Here is a 13,598-nt window from a genome sequence, read left to right as displayed (position 1 = left end):
TAACCATCTCAACCACGCAACCACACGGCGGCTGTGATTTTTGACAGCAGTGATGCGCCCCACAATGCCATGCGTATGGCGTGCCGGTGCTCGCAGAGCCGCTCAACGTCATGTTCAGGTGTCACAGAGGCTTGCTTCGGCACCAACGATCGCTCGTTTCATCTCATCACAACCACGCCCTCCATTGCTCAAGCTCGAGGATGCCCTGCTCAAATCACTCGCTCCAACGTCAATAGACTCCTCCTCAGCAGGCTCGCCGTCTTCTCTGCACTGGAAGGTCAACGACTTTGGCGCTGACGAATGCTGGGCCATCGTTGCCCCCGCTTCCGAGCAAGGCGGTGCAGTGCGTCGGGAGCTCATCGACATTCTCTCTGGTCGGCTTTGTCCACGCACATCCACATTCAACGCACAACATCCACCGGTGCATCCCTTTCTCCTCGACCCGACACAGCCAAATGTCCCACCTCGGTCTTCCAGCCAGGCGATCAAGCATGTGTCCTTTGCGACCAAGATGGGCTCCACATCCTCATCAGGCGACTTCACTAACTACATCGCTCGCTACGGCGCAATTCGAGAACAAGACCGAGTCACGCTGTACGAGCGGCTGATGGACCTGCTCGACTGTCCGGTCGGCTTGGTGGCTGCCACCAAGCTCGTCCCCGACCCATTCGCCCCCGCAGACGCAGCGAACCAGGTGGGCCGATTTAAATACAAATCCGATACCGAGCGACAGGCAGCCCTCTCGAAAGCGCAACACGCCCATGAGGTCATTAAACAGATGGCGCCGCTGCTCCTTATCAATGACGAGCTGCTGCATAGACCGGTGATCGCGCTCTCGAATGGGCAGACGAGACGCGCAAGGATCCTGAGCAGCTTGATCACGGGTGCAGAGCTTGTTGTGCTCGAGGAGCCGTTTTCGGGCATCGATGTTGCGACGAGGAAGAGGCTGGGCGATCTGTTTGCGCAGTTGCATGCAGGGAGGAGACCGAGGTTGGTACTGGTGCTGCGCGAGCAGGATTCGATTCCGGATCTCGTGACGCATGTGTTGAAGGTCGACGATCGGGGAATCATCACCTCTCTCGGTCCACGAGCACACGGCAGCACAAACAACGTTTCTAGCACAAGCAAAGAGCCCAAGGAAGGTGGCCACGCAGTGGTCCTCTCCAATTCGAGCAACGGCATTGGGAGGGGCGACACCTCCTCGCCACCCTACATCGCGCTGCACTCGGTCTCGATCCAGTACGGCGACAAAGTCGTACTCGACAGCATCAACCTCTCGCTGCACCCGGGTATGCGCCTCGTGCTCGCCGGCGACAACGGCTCGGGCAAAACTACCCTACTCGCCCTCCTGCTCGGCGACCACCCGAAATCCTTCTCCTTCCCCGGATCCTCGCTCTCGCTCTTCTCACATGCACGCGACCACCCTTCGAACGCACGCGCACTCCTCAACCGGCGCATGGGCCATCTATCACCCGAGCTGTTCAATGCCTTCCCACGCAAACCCCCAACCGCCGGCGGGCTGACGGTGGGCGAAGTGGTCGCGTCCGGCTTTGAGAACGTGTTCGCTCGACGTTCCTACACCGACGCACAGAAACAACGCGTGTGGTCGCTCCTCGCGCTCTTTGCTGATCTGATCAAGACGCCTCAGAATACTTTGCTTCGGGACGACATTCACACGCTTTCCGACCGCGCGTTTGCGCAGCTGAGCCACGGCAGCCAGGCGGTGGTGCTGTTCCTGCGCGCCGTGGTGGGCAACCCGCAGGTGCTGGTACTCGACGAGCCGTTTCAGGGTATGGATCGGAGACAGGTCGAGAGGACGAGAGCGTTTTTGGATCGGCCGGAGCAGTTTGCTGTTGGGAACAGCGATGCGGAGAGGGAGGCGGATGTGGAACAGAGGAGGAGGATGGCGGTCGTGCTGGTCAGTCATTACGAGTCCGAGTGGCCGACGAGTTTCGGGGAGCTGTTGCGGCTGAGTGATGGAAAGGTAGTTGAGCGCATCTGAAACCGAGATGAAGCAGGAGGATCTGTGCACTCTTGGCTGTTCACGGCCTTTGTTACATGAAGCAGTAGCGGCATGCTCACAAATCGAGTAAAGATGCTACCATCTCAAGGTGTGTCTGAAGCTGTGCCAAACGAGAGTGCACCGAGAGGTGGTCTACACATTCGCCCCGAGGAGTTTCCATTGCGTAAACACCGCCGTCATCCTTATTCCATCCTTGTTCACCACCACCACGCCTCACCGTCAGCCGCACAGCATGCCACCGAAGAAGTCCACCACCTCCTCGTCGTCGTCGTCGTCGTCGTCGGTGGCACCACGTCGGTCAACACGCACGAACAAGACCCCTACATCCCCCACCTCCTTTAGCTGCAAGACCAAGTCCTCAACTCAAAAAAAAGGCGACGCACGGGAGCAAGCATGACTCGCCCTCGGCACCCCCGCCAAACACAACACCACCGCCTCCAGCCTGCCCCGCAAGGGCGCCACGCCGTGCCCGGCTGGGTCAAAGGCCAAGTCGCCACATCGTCACCCACACCACCATGCTCGACGGCGGCAAGAGCGTCAAGGCGTCAAAGAGGATCCGCGTATTGTGCTGAAGTCCCACGGACCGAGCGGCAAGATCGCTGTGCACAAACCACAGGCTGTATGGTTCGACTAGAATTGTTTGCATTGTATACCCTGACGAATAGACTCGCAGTTGCTCTACTACTCCTCCTCTTCCTACGCTCCCTCGTGACGCTTCACCTTCCACGTCCGAACCACGGCATCGGCGCCCGCGCTGGCAAACGCATCATCGCTCAACCACGTCACCGCCTGTGCGCCGTTTGCATGTGCATTCTTGATCGCAATGTTCTTCATCGGCTTCTTGACGCTCCACACGTAGACGTGCGTATCCAGCCCTGCCGACACCGCATGCGTGCCATCAGGTGAGAACCGCACATCATTGATGCGCGCAGAGTGGAACACCCAGTGCGCAATCTTGAGCGTCTTGCTCGCCAGATCGTACACCTGAATCTTGCCGCTCGACTCTCCCGCCGCCAGCAGCGACAGCTGCGGGTCAAATGCCAACGCCGTGACCGCGGATCGGTTGTTGGTCAATGTTGCAGTCTCCTTGAGCGAGCCCGAGGTGTGTGTGTAGAGGTACACCTTGCCGTCTTCTGCTCCAACTGCGACGTGGGATGCGTCGGCAGAAATCGTCGCAGACGAAGGCGTGTACGTCGTAGCGTGGTGCGTCTTTTTGCCGTTGTCAATGATATCGATGCCTTGCGCACCGGCGATGACCACCACTCCGCTTGCGGAAGCGGCACTGCCCTTGGGCTGGCTCGAAGTCGATACTGCCGCACCGTCGTATTTGCCATGCGAGATCTTACGAACCGAGTCGTCCATGCTTGCTACAAACACGCCATCGCGCGTCGAGTGGACACCCAGCACTGCCGCCGTCAGCGTTTCCCCGCCAGTCACAGGCTTGCACACTCCATCCGGCGACCACGACAGCACGCGTCCGTCGTAGCTTCCGCCGACGAGCGTCTTTCCGTCTTCTGCCAGATCAAGCGACCGCAGTCCAAAGCTCTTGACGGCACCGTGCAGCTTGTTGACCTTGCCTCCTTCCTCGATCACATTGAGAGTGCCCGAGAAGCTGAGCGATACGATGCGACTGCCTGCCCAGACGATTCCGACCTGCTGGTCATCCACCTTCTGCGCGCTCTGGCCGGTAAAATCGTGCGACGCCTCGACTTTTTGAGCAGCAATGTCCCACACTTTGACATAGCCGTCGGCACCTGCGGTCGCAATCTTTCTGCTGTCTGGCGAAAATGATACGGCGAAAATGGTTCCCGTGTGTCCACCCGAAGCTTTCTCGGAAAGTTCGACGAGAGTGTCTCCCGTCTTGCCGTCGTAGACAAACACCTTGCTGTCGGAACCTACCGAAACAAAGTGATCGCCGTTGGGCGCATAGGCGACATCCTGAACGAAGCGCGTGTGGGTGCTGATGGTCTTGTTGTATTTGTACGGCGCGCCATGGTAAAAGACAAGGTTGTTGTCGTCGCCCGCAGTGACTGCGCGGAAGGGGCGTTCCTTGCGGATAGCAACCGCGTTGATCTGTCTGCTGTGTCCCGTCACCTCGCCCACGCTCGATCCGCTGTCAAACGAAAACGCATGGCCGAATCTCTCTCGACCGTCACCGACAGCGATGATGCGCTTCGACTCACCATCCCACGCGAGGTCGTTGATGCGACCCGCGATGACTTTAATCTCGTTTTTGATGATCTGCTCGTCGCCAACAAGGTCCCACACACGCACGTTGCCAGCCTGGTCGGCCGAAGCGCAGTAGAAACCGGTGGGCGAGATGCGCGCAACTGTAGTAGGCTGCGGGTGCTGAGAATACGCCAATGCTGGCTTGGATGGGTCGGTGATGGAGCGGATGAAGACGGTGCGGTTCTGGCAGTAGACCACCTTCTCACCCTTGGGATCCGTCGAGAGCTTGGTGGATTGCGCACGCGTCGTGGCCGGGTTGCCGGGAAACAGATTCTGCGGTGTAGCCGACATTGGTTTGGTGGCGTAGAGCGGGTATCTAGCAAATAGGACGTCGACTGGTGGATGACGATAGGCAAAAGAGGAGGATGGTCGTGGTATATAGGACAAAGCTGACATGCACAGCCCCTGATTGTCCATTCGTTCTTTCCCTGTAATCACGATGCTGTGCCTTGCTGCGCTGTGCTGTGACGTGACTTTTTCGTGAGCAGCTCTGCCTCTCCACCTCCGCGGCTCAGCCAAACTAGAAGAGAGACCAACACCGCAACGCGTCCGTGCACGCCCATACTTTTGTTCGAAAATGTGAGACCAAACGGAAGCTCACAGATCAGAAAATCACCCCCGACTGTGTGAGTCGCCATCGAGTCGCTGGCCTCCGCCATTTGACCCACCACCTCGGTCACTGTGGCGCCGGGCAGTCCGTTGCAGTGGTGGCTTTGACTTCATCTCCGACAGTTTCATATGTTGGCATCGGTATGCAGTGGGACCAGACGTCATAAGCTTGACTCCTCGGTTCTGGTCACAGTAATTGTTTGTATTGCTGTAGTGCCACACGATAGGGCATCGTGCGAGTCGCAAGCAGCACAGAAGCGCTCATGATGCAAATACATGCGGCAAAGGCGACAGGGATTGGATTGTTTATCTAGTATGTGGAGCGGCAAACAGCGTCTACGACTCTGTACTGCTTTTAGTTGGACCGAGTGAGCCATAACGAGATGAAGCACCGTCGGCCAGTTGCAACCCACAAAAGACCGCCTCATTGAGGCTGCCGCATCGTGTCCCACTTGGTCAGCTTTCGGTAGGCCAATCACTCGACTTGCAACCAGGCAAGCACTCATTTCCTTCAACTTCCTTCAAGCGCTCCGTCTAAGTGGTCACTGTGCTTCTACTTTCCGCTCCTTGTCCATTTACCATCACCACTCTGAGTACGTTCTCTGCAACGAACACACGACTGCATTCCGAAACTCTCCCGACTTCCCCCAACAGGGGATCGCTACTATCGATCCTCTGCACCTGCGCCAGATAAAAGCTCATTCACAATGAGAGCCCTTTTCCTCTTCGCCACCGTCTACATTCTCATTGCCGCGGTCGCTTGTCAGCCTCTGCGTGAAGCCAAGGCAGAGCTCGAGCTCAGCAAGAGGTACAGTCACAAGCCTCTCGACCATTCCAAAAATGCGAGGACGGCTTCTCCAAAATTCAAACGTGTAGGTGTCATGATTCCCCCTCTGTGCCATCATACCTTGTCTTGCTGACAGCAGCGTCCCCTTTCGTAAGAAAAACAGAGATTCCAAGCGTTGGCTTCGGCTGCCGATGCTGTCTCTGGCATGTTTTCTCGAATCGGTGCCCGTGTGAGAGGCGGCAAAGATGCCATACAGACCGCCGAAGAAGCTGTCAAATTTCCAGCGAGAAAGCCGTTCGCTCGACCCAATGTCCTCGCGAAGCCAGAAACAACCGATCCATTCCAGAGAACCCTCTCTCCGCGCTTCAAGTTCCAAGGCAACGAGAACGGCTACAAGGGAGATGTCGACCACGAGGGTCTCCGAGCAAAAATTTACGATCGGCCTCCTCTTACAATTGGACGAGAGACTGGTGTTGCAGGCACGGACAAGGCTAGCGCTTTTCTCAAGACCGAACCCGACGGCGAGGAGAAAGTATACAAGCACATGTGGCAGGATCCGAAGAAGCGTCCTTGGATGGTAGCTGCCGCTACAATTAGTGCATTCGCCACCTGGCTCGTGGCTAAGAACATCAAGCAAGATATCGAGACCACGCAAAATCTCAATGCTGCTGCCGCCAGCTCTCAAGCCCAGCAGTACGCGGCTACCCAGCAAGCGCTTGCCCAGAACGCAGCTCTCGAGGCTGCTGGCTCTACCAACGATGCGCATATCGATAGCACCATTTCAGGTAGTGCTGCAACTCCACCCGCCGACGGCGGCGCGCAAGGTCCAACGCAACCTCGTCTCGTAAAGCGCTTCATCCCTTTGGCAGAGATTCGAGAAAGGGCTTCGAGAGTGACTATGAGCGGCGGCATTCTAAACTTGACTCGATTCGCGACCAGGTTTCCCGCTGAATTGAAGAGGCAAGTCATCGGCATCTTTGTCGGTTCAACAGCAATGCTCGCCACCAGCTTAGCGCTCTTCTTATGTTACTTCAAAGGCCATTGCCGAAGCAGTACCGAACCCGAACCTTTGCCTGACAATTACACAATGCCCGAGCCGTCGCCCTCGCCACAGCCTGCTCCTTCTGTTCAAGTTGTCCACACCGACCTCTTCGAGCGGTCGGTTGTTGCTCCTCAACTCGTTCCTACCATCCTCCGCAAGCGCACGGCTCTTCCTTCTCGAGTCGAAACCAAGCCTTCTCACCTGCATGATGCTTTTGCTCAGGCTGTCAAGAATCATGTCAAAGTGCCAGAAGTTTCGTCGGCAACTCTTCAGCGAAGGACTCCGGAGGCACCACTCTTTTTCGGTACGGCTGAACCAAACTTCCTCGCAGAGTATCCCAAAACCACTCTGTCTCTTGCGGTCCTTGTTGCTGGCTCTTTCTTCACTTACAAGGGCTATCAAATACACAAAGAACGCAAGCGGCTCCGAAACGGCTCCCCGAACCAGCTGTTTCGACCTTCGCAAACGAATGGTCTGTACCGAAGAGGGTTTCAAGTCTACGGCTTCGAGGAATTCTGGAAAGACGGCTTCCACTTCCGCGTTCGCGATGTCCTGACTACCCTCGTCCTCATCGGACTTACTGTTGGTTCGAGTATCTACGGAGTTCTTAGGATTCTCGAGGCTAGCCATCCTGGCAGCAACAAGCATAAACGAGATCTATCGGCAACGTCGTCGATCCATCACCGTAAGCGTGGCGAATTTCCCTTGGGTACCCCTGTAGGAATGATGGAAACCGCCCTTGAAGGTGTTCGTTCCAGTCGCGCCGAGACGCACCTCACCGAGTCCAGCAGTCAGGCTCCCGACCGGGCGCAAGTCACTCGGCATCGCCTTGTTGACATGGCCATCGGGGCATTGGGTACGGCAGTTGTAGCAACTGCTGCAATTGGAGGATCTTTGTGGTACGATAGTCACAAGAAATACGTCCAGGACGGCAAACACCACAAGCGGGATATGGCGGCCCACCCACCTCCTTCGCACAGGACCGGCGATCACATCTCGAAGCGCATGGTCCAAGTCGTTCATGCTATTGAGGAAAACACTGTGGTGGATGGCGCTGCTGTAACGGCACCTCTGCAGCGAAGAGCACGAGTAGACAGCTCGCTTCAAGAGCTGGCTGGGTTCTCCGTTGTCTTTCTTCCCATTGTTGGTCTAGCGGGTTGGTCTGCGATCAAGAAATACCAGCAGGCTAAAGAGGAGTCTAGAGCATTTCCGGCGCAGGGTCCTCCACATCCCAGCTTCGTCTCCAAGCTCACGGGCAATGGCGATCCTCTGATCGAGGAGGGCAGAGCGGCGGTTGCTCCATCGGTGCCTCTGCAGCGAAGACAGATCTCATCAAAGCCACTCAGGCAGGTGGGCAGGGACTTTGACGAAATCCTATACTATGCACTTGGCAGTATCATCCTATACGCGGCTGCCACACGGATTCACGAGGTTGTCAAAGACACTAGAGCAGACAGGCATAACCGTGACCGGCAACAGCCAAGTGCATCGGCGGTTCCACGTTCGCCACCCTCCTACACTCTACGCAAGCGCCTCATAAAGCGCATGGTGGCAGCGGATCAAGCCATCGAGATGAATCGTATGGCCGATCCAAACCGAGCCCCTACATCGCCAGGGGTGGATCCAGTCGCTTGGCAGATGTCCCATTTGCAAGACGAGCTGACTCGCCCGCAGCTGATTGCTGTCGCTGCTGCTTTCTTCACCGGCATCGCTTTCATGGTGATCGGAGGGCGCGAACTGTGGAAGTTTTACCGCTCGGAACACGATGACCCAGACGACGAACCAGATTCCAAGTCGCCTCCTCACAAGCTTGATGAAGAAATGATCTTCCGACGACGGATGCTTCAAGATGACGACGATGCTGTAGCTGCTTCTGGTAGGCGTCTATCGAAACGAATGTTCCAGATGCACGCGGTCCCAGAGGCTCGTCGTGAATCTCCTACAGTGGTTCCGTTCAACGAAGACGAGTCGGCTGTGGCTGCTCAGGAGGTTCAAGAAGCTCTGCCAGCTGGTGCTGCTGCTGAGGGAGCATGGCTGGCGAATCCGTATGTCGTGATTCCGGCAGCCACAGCTCTTTCTGGCATAATCTCGGGTGCAGTGGTTGCCCTTATTTACGGGGTCGAGCAATTGAAGAAAGAACAACATCATGGCGACGGTTCAGATCCCGAAACGATCAGTCCTCATCATAAACTCGACCAGCGCTCTCTCCTGCAGCACCGTGAGCTGTTTTCAGGTTCCGAAACATCTGTCGAAAATCTCGTCGAACGTGCGATTCCTTTGGCTGGAGCAGAGACTTCGGGAGAAGCGGTTGCTGCGGAAATGTCTCGCATCTCTTCAGGCGTGGCTCTCCAAAATAATCCAGCTCCTGGTCTCGTCGAGGTTACTGAGCACGTTCCTCGACAGGCTGGACAGCAACTCCGGTCCGCCAGGCAGCGAGCCCGAGACCATTTCGCGAAGTACTGGCCCGGATACGTCGGCTTTACTCTGGGGATCGCAGCTTTCACCGGTATCACCGAACTACTTCGTGACTACATCAAACATCATCCCAAAGAGCAACAGAGGCCCGGCTTGTCGAAGCGAAGCGTCCAAACTCCCGAAGCCACGTTCAACCTCGACAGGAGCGAACTCTCCAAGCGCGCCCCAACTCTTGGCGATCTTGCGAACGCCTCCCGCGATGACACGTTCGCAGTCAAAATGGTAGTCCGCAGGTGGCGAAACGCCGCCTATCGGCGTCGCAGGGAGCATCGTCATCGATCCCGGGTTGTGAGGCTTGGTGATGCACGCGCAACCGCACATGCGCAAAAAACATCCGAGGCCAGAAAAACTTTACGCAGCAATGATCTCTCTAAGCGCGGTCTGACTGCGGCCGACGTTGGGAAGCTTCCTGAAGATGCCATGCTGGCCGCCAGGATGATGGAAAGAAGGTGGCGAGGTGTGGCGTATCGGGATCGCGTGAGCCAGCGCCCTGTATTGCCGGTCGTCAGGCTTGGAGGTACCGAGCCTGCAAGACGCGCTCGATGGCAGAAGGTTGCCAGAAAGGTTGCTGTACCTGCCCTTACCGGTGTGCCTATAGGGCTGACTTTCTACTTGGCTTTGCGCCTTACACTGGAGAGAATGAAGCAGCAGAAGCAGCAGAGGGAGCGCCACCGCGAGGAGCATGAGGACGAGCAGGCCGAGCGTGGCATCGCCTCGCATCATCCGCTCTCGAAGCGAGCTGTTTCGTCCGAATCTCTCCTAAACCTGCTCAAACTCTCAAAGGCTGACCTCAAGAGCCTTGCCTCGAACGCGCCACTCACGGAAAAGCAAAGGCAAGCACGTAATGCCAGGCTGCGCAAGCTAGGTCTCATCGCAAGCACTGCCACTGCCGCCACAGCTCTGAAGGGCTGGCTCTTGTACGAAATCATCAAAACGCATGTCGAAAGCAAAGAACGCAAGCGCTTCCGAGACGAATGGAGTCGGCAACAACAAGCGCAGCAGGAGCAGGAGTGGAGTTTCTACGGCACGTCTTACCCGCCAGGCGACACCATCTACCCCGGCTCTGCTGCTGGTGAGACGAACTCAGACTCTTCTCGAGGGGCGTCAGGGGAGCTTCGAAAGCGTGATCAAGTTCATCCGGCGTTTGCGCACCAGATGGGGGGTACCGTCGAGAACGCGCCACCGTACCACAAGCTTCGAGAGTGGCGCACGCAGACAGGAGACACACTGCGAGAATGGGGGAGGGAGGCCAAATGGAAAACTGAATACTGGGCCGGCCAAGTCACAGATAAGTTGCTAGAACACCCCAAGATCACGTACGGGACCTTGTTGTCAGCTATGGCGATCGGTGGCATCTTTCTGGGGGCTCATTAGCCGACTGGGGCCAGGATCAACGTGCCGCGCCACGCGCTGCAGCTTCGAACAGGGATGTACACCTTCGCAGACGCCATCTCGATGGTGACCGGCTTGTGACGGCCAAGCGTTCGGACAGGCAGGACGAGGAACTTGGAAAGCGTGCTGTCGTTAGCCCACTGTCAGAGGAGCACATGGCACAGGCGGTGCAGGCGAGCAAGTATCAAGGGCTCAAGAATCTAGGCTATGCAGCCGCAGGTGTGGGTATATTCGCCGGCATAGGTGTCGCAGTGATTGCGATGCTAGGTGGGCCCACTGCCATCGACATAACGCTCGATAAGCTGACTTATGGGCACCGCAATGAGCAAGCGAACTCGAACGATGGGTTCCGAGAACACCAGCTTGGACGCCGCGAGCCCATGGCTTTCCAGACCTCGCCATCGCTTGAAAAGCGCGCTGGCGTGGAACCGTTGGTAGAGGCAACGGTGGAAGCAGCTCAAAGGGGCACTTCCAGAACGAACCGGCTCAAGAAGCTAGGGTACGACGCAACCGCTACCGTTGCAGCCACTGGCATTGTCGTGGGTGGGCTTGCTCTAGCGGTTGGGCTACCCGCAGTTGTGGCAGTAGCAGCGTTGGGGTCCCTCTACGGAAGCGGTCCGGCGCAGTCTCAGAGTGGACAGTCCGCGCCGCTTCACAAGCGAGGCGGTGCTGGACCGGAAGCAGCCGAAGCGACGGTTAGGGATCTGCAAGTGTTCGTCGACAGGCTTTGCGAGTGGAACAGCGCTTCACGCGGATCACAAGCACGAAAGGACAAAATTTACCTCGCCCAGCAGTTCAGAGTGCTCGGTCTAGCTGCTTCGCCCTTTGTTGTGATCGGTGCCCTTGCTATGTTCGGCGATGGCAACGGTGGTCGCGGTTCAGCTCTACGACCGCCCCAGTCCCTCCGAAAGCGTAATGTTGCTCGCGACGCGCCTATGGATTCTACTCTGCTTGGCAAGAGAGCTAGTCTCGAGGCAAAAGCAGAGGTGGCCGCCGAAGGAGCACGCGGGTTTCCGGCCAGGCTTCGCCGGTGGAAAGATACTACGCGTAATTCACGAGGCGAGGCCAAACACATCGCCACTGGTGTGGCCACAATTACGCTGTTTGCGGCCGCCGCTGGGCTCTGGATTTACATGATGGAGGATAGCGCTGCGAACGGTCGCGGTGCAGTCCACAAACCGTACGGACCGCTTGGAAACCGTGAGTTTCCTGGTCACCTTGTCATCGGCTCCCAGACCTGGCTCGATAAGGGAATGGAGAAGGACAGCCAGGACAAGGCGCCTCATAAACGCGAGCTCGAGCTGTCACGGGTCGGATCGACTCGTCTTGAGCGGCGAGGTGGCGAGTCGGAACTCGCGGCCAAGGCAGGAGATGTGGTGGAGAAATCTGACCACCAGGTCCGTGGCGTTGTTGCTGGGATGCAACAGGCCAAAGAGGAGTCCAGAGAGGCAATGGTGGATCGGGCGAAGGAAGCAGCGCGAAAGGCGCGCGCCGCTCGTCGGGAACAGCTGCGGGAGCGTTGGTTCAAAGTAAAGGTCAACGCCATGGGCACTGCAGCTGTGCTGGCCCTGCTGGCCGTGCCTTTCTTGCCGACAGAGATCAGTGCGATCGGTAGCAGGAAACAGATCAACAAGGAGGTCTCGGATAGGGTCAGGGAGATCCGGGAGAACAGACTGTTTGGAAAGCGCGAGCTAGAGCCAAGCAGACAGTCGGGACAGCTGGAGAAGCGAGACGTTGGAGCTCAGCAGGCGGCCAACGTGGTGGGAGAAGCAGCTCGAGAGGCCGGCGAAATTGTTACTCGGGTGCAGCCGTTCGTCCATCGGGCGAGGGAAGCCCGGGAAGAAGCTGATCTACTTGAGTGGCTTCGACGGCGAAGGGCTCTCGTGAATGGGCGGAGGGTGAGGGATGCGCTGCAAGTGGGTGCTATCTTCGTAGCAGAATTGGGCGCTTTGTCTGGAGGTTACCTTTTGGCCAGGTACCAATGGGGCAAGCGGAAGAAGGGGCAGACGATGCCCGAAAATGATGCTCCCCGGATAGAAGGACTCCACAAGCGCGAGCAGCAACCTTACGAGCAAGGACACTCGAAGTTCGAAAGGCGCATGGTCGAGTCGGGGCCGCACCAACTGGAGAAGCGCGAGATACTGACACCGCCCGCAGACACCGTCGCCATTAGGATGGTGGCGTTCCGGGTGTTTCGTCAGCTCGCGATCGGGTCTCGTCGAGCTGGTGTGTTTGCCATGTTCGACGACGAAGAGGACTCAGAGCCTCTTCCCCCTCCTCGACATACAGCTCACGGACGTCCTTTGCGCCCCATCCACGGCCCTGTTTCTTCGAGTGATGCAGCTCGGTTCGATGTAGAGGTGACACGAGCTCAGAGGGAGCGTACAGGCAAGCAGCAACACGACGATGACGAGGACGATGATGGCCACCACGCCTCGCGGATTGTCAAACGAAGGCTCAGATAGCCAGAGAGTCGACCGCCAAACCATCTGACTGACCAGTATGCTCGCCCGACTCCTATCTCTGAGGCAGTGGAGGGCGCCGGTACACGACGACGTGACTGCGCAGGCTCAAACACCACGCACACACACACACACACACACACATACGCACGTTCCTTAGTTTTCACTCCTTCTGGTATCGGTCTGTGATCCTCTTATGCTGTCCTTCCTCTGGTGGTTGGCCGGCGAATGTCACTGCGTTCATCCTTTTCAGCGTGTGAGGATATGCAGTGCGGGGTTGAAAGTCGGGGTATGTGTGTGATTGCAGCTGTCAAAAAACAGATAAGTTGAAACAGGAAACAACGGAAGCTCGTCCGAGATTGCGTGGAAGCGGGCGAGATAAGGCGCTGCAACGGCCGAACAACCGTCCAAAAAAGTGAATTCTTCTCTTCGTAGCCACCCCCACACATGGACGTACACTCCAACGTTGACTTCTGTCTTCTTCCGACGGCACCTCATTGTAAGTCTGATCTTGCCCCACCACCACCACCACTACCACCATCAGGAAAACGAGCACCCAGTGCAAAAGCAAGACCGCAC

The 13,598-nt window shown here is 57.3% G+C and overlaps 4 protein-coding genes across 4 annotated transcripts; 3 read left to right on the top strand and 1 right to left on the bottom strand.

The window, feature by feature from the left end:
• Window positions 1-64: 64 nt before the first annotated feature.
• On the top strand, window positions 65-2,002 carry EX895_005120 (uncharacterized protein; the record flags this gene model as incomplete). The annotated part of the gene is made up of 1 exon (XM_029885714.1): window positions 65-2,002. The coding sequence occupies one exon, from the start codon at window positions 65-67 to the stop codon at window positions 2,000-2,002; it is 1,938 nt and encodes a 645-aa protein (XP_029738280.1).
• Window positions 2,003-2,719: 717 nt separating this feature from the next.
• On the bottom strand, window positions 2,720-4,543 carry EX895_005119 (uncharacterized protein; the record flags this gene model as incomplete). Its single annotated transcript, XM_029885713.1, has 1 exon — window positions 2,720-4,543. The coding sequence occupies one exon, from the start codon at window positions 4,541-4,543 to the stop codon at window positions 2,720-2,722; it is 1,824 nt and encodes a 607-aa protein (XP_029738279.1).
• A 1,025-nt stretch (window positions 4,544-5,568) lies between these two features.
• Window positions 5,569-10,539, top strand: EX895_005118 (uncharacterized protein; the record flags this gene model as incomplete). The annotated part of the gene is made up of 2 exons (XM_029885712.1): window positions 5,569-5,733; window positions 5,812-10,539. 2 exons carry the CDS (start codon window positions 5,569-5,571, stop codon window positions 10,537-10,539), a joined length of 4,893 nt encoding a protein of 1,630 aa, XP_029738278.1.
• A 173-nt stretch (window positions 10,540-10,712) lies between these two features.
• EX895_005117 (uncharacterized protein) lies at window positions 10,713-13,022 on the top strand (the record flags this gene model as incomplete). The annotated part of the gene is made up of 1 exon (XM_029885711.1): window positions 10,713-13,022. The coding sequence occupies one exon, from the start codon at window positions 10,713-10,715 to the stop codon at window positions 13,020-13,022; it is 2,310 nt and encodes a 769-aa protein (XP_029738277.1).
• Window positions 13,023-13,598: the final 576 nt, after the last annotated feature.

Source organism: Sporisorium graminicola, chromosome SGRAM_5 (genome assembly GCF_005498985.1).
Source record: "Sporisorium graminicola strain CBS 10092 chromosome SGRAM_5, whole genome shotgun sequence".
Lineage (NCBI taxonomy): Eukaryota > Fungi > Basidiomycota > Ustilaginomycetes > Ustilaginales > Ustilaginaceae > Sporisorium > Sporisorium graminicola.
The sequence above is the reverse complement of the archived record's forward strand: the minus strand, read 5'-3'. Positions and strand labels throughout refer to the sequence as shown.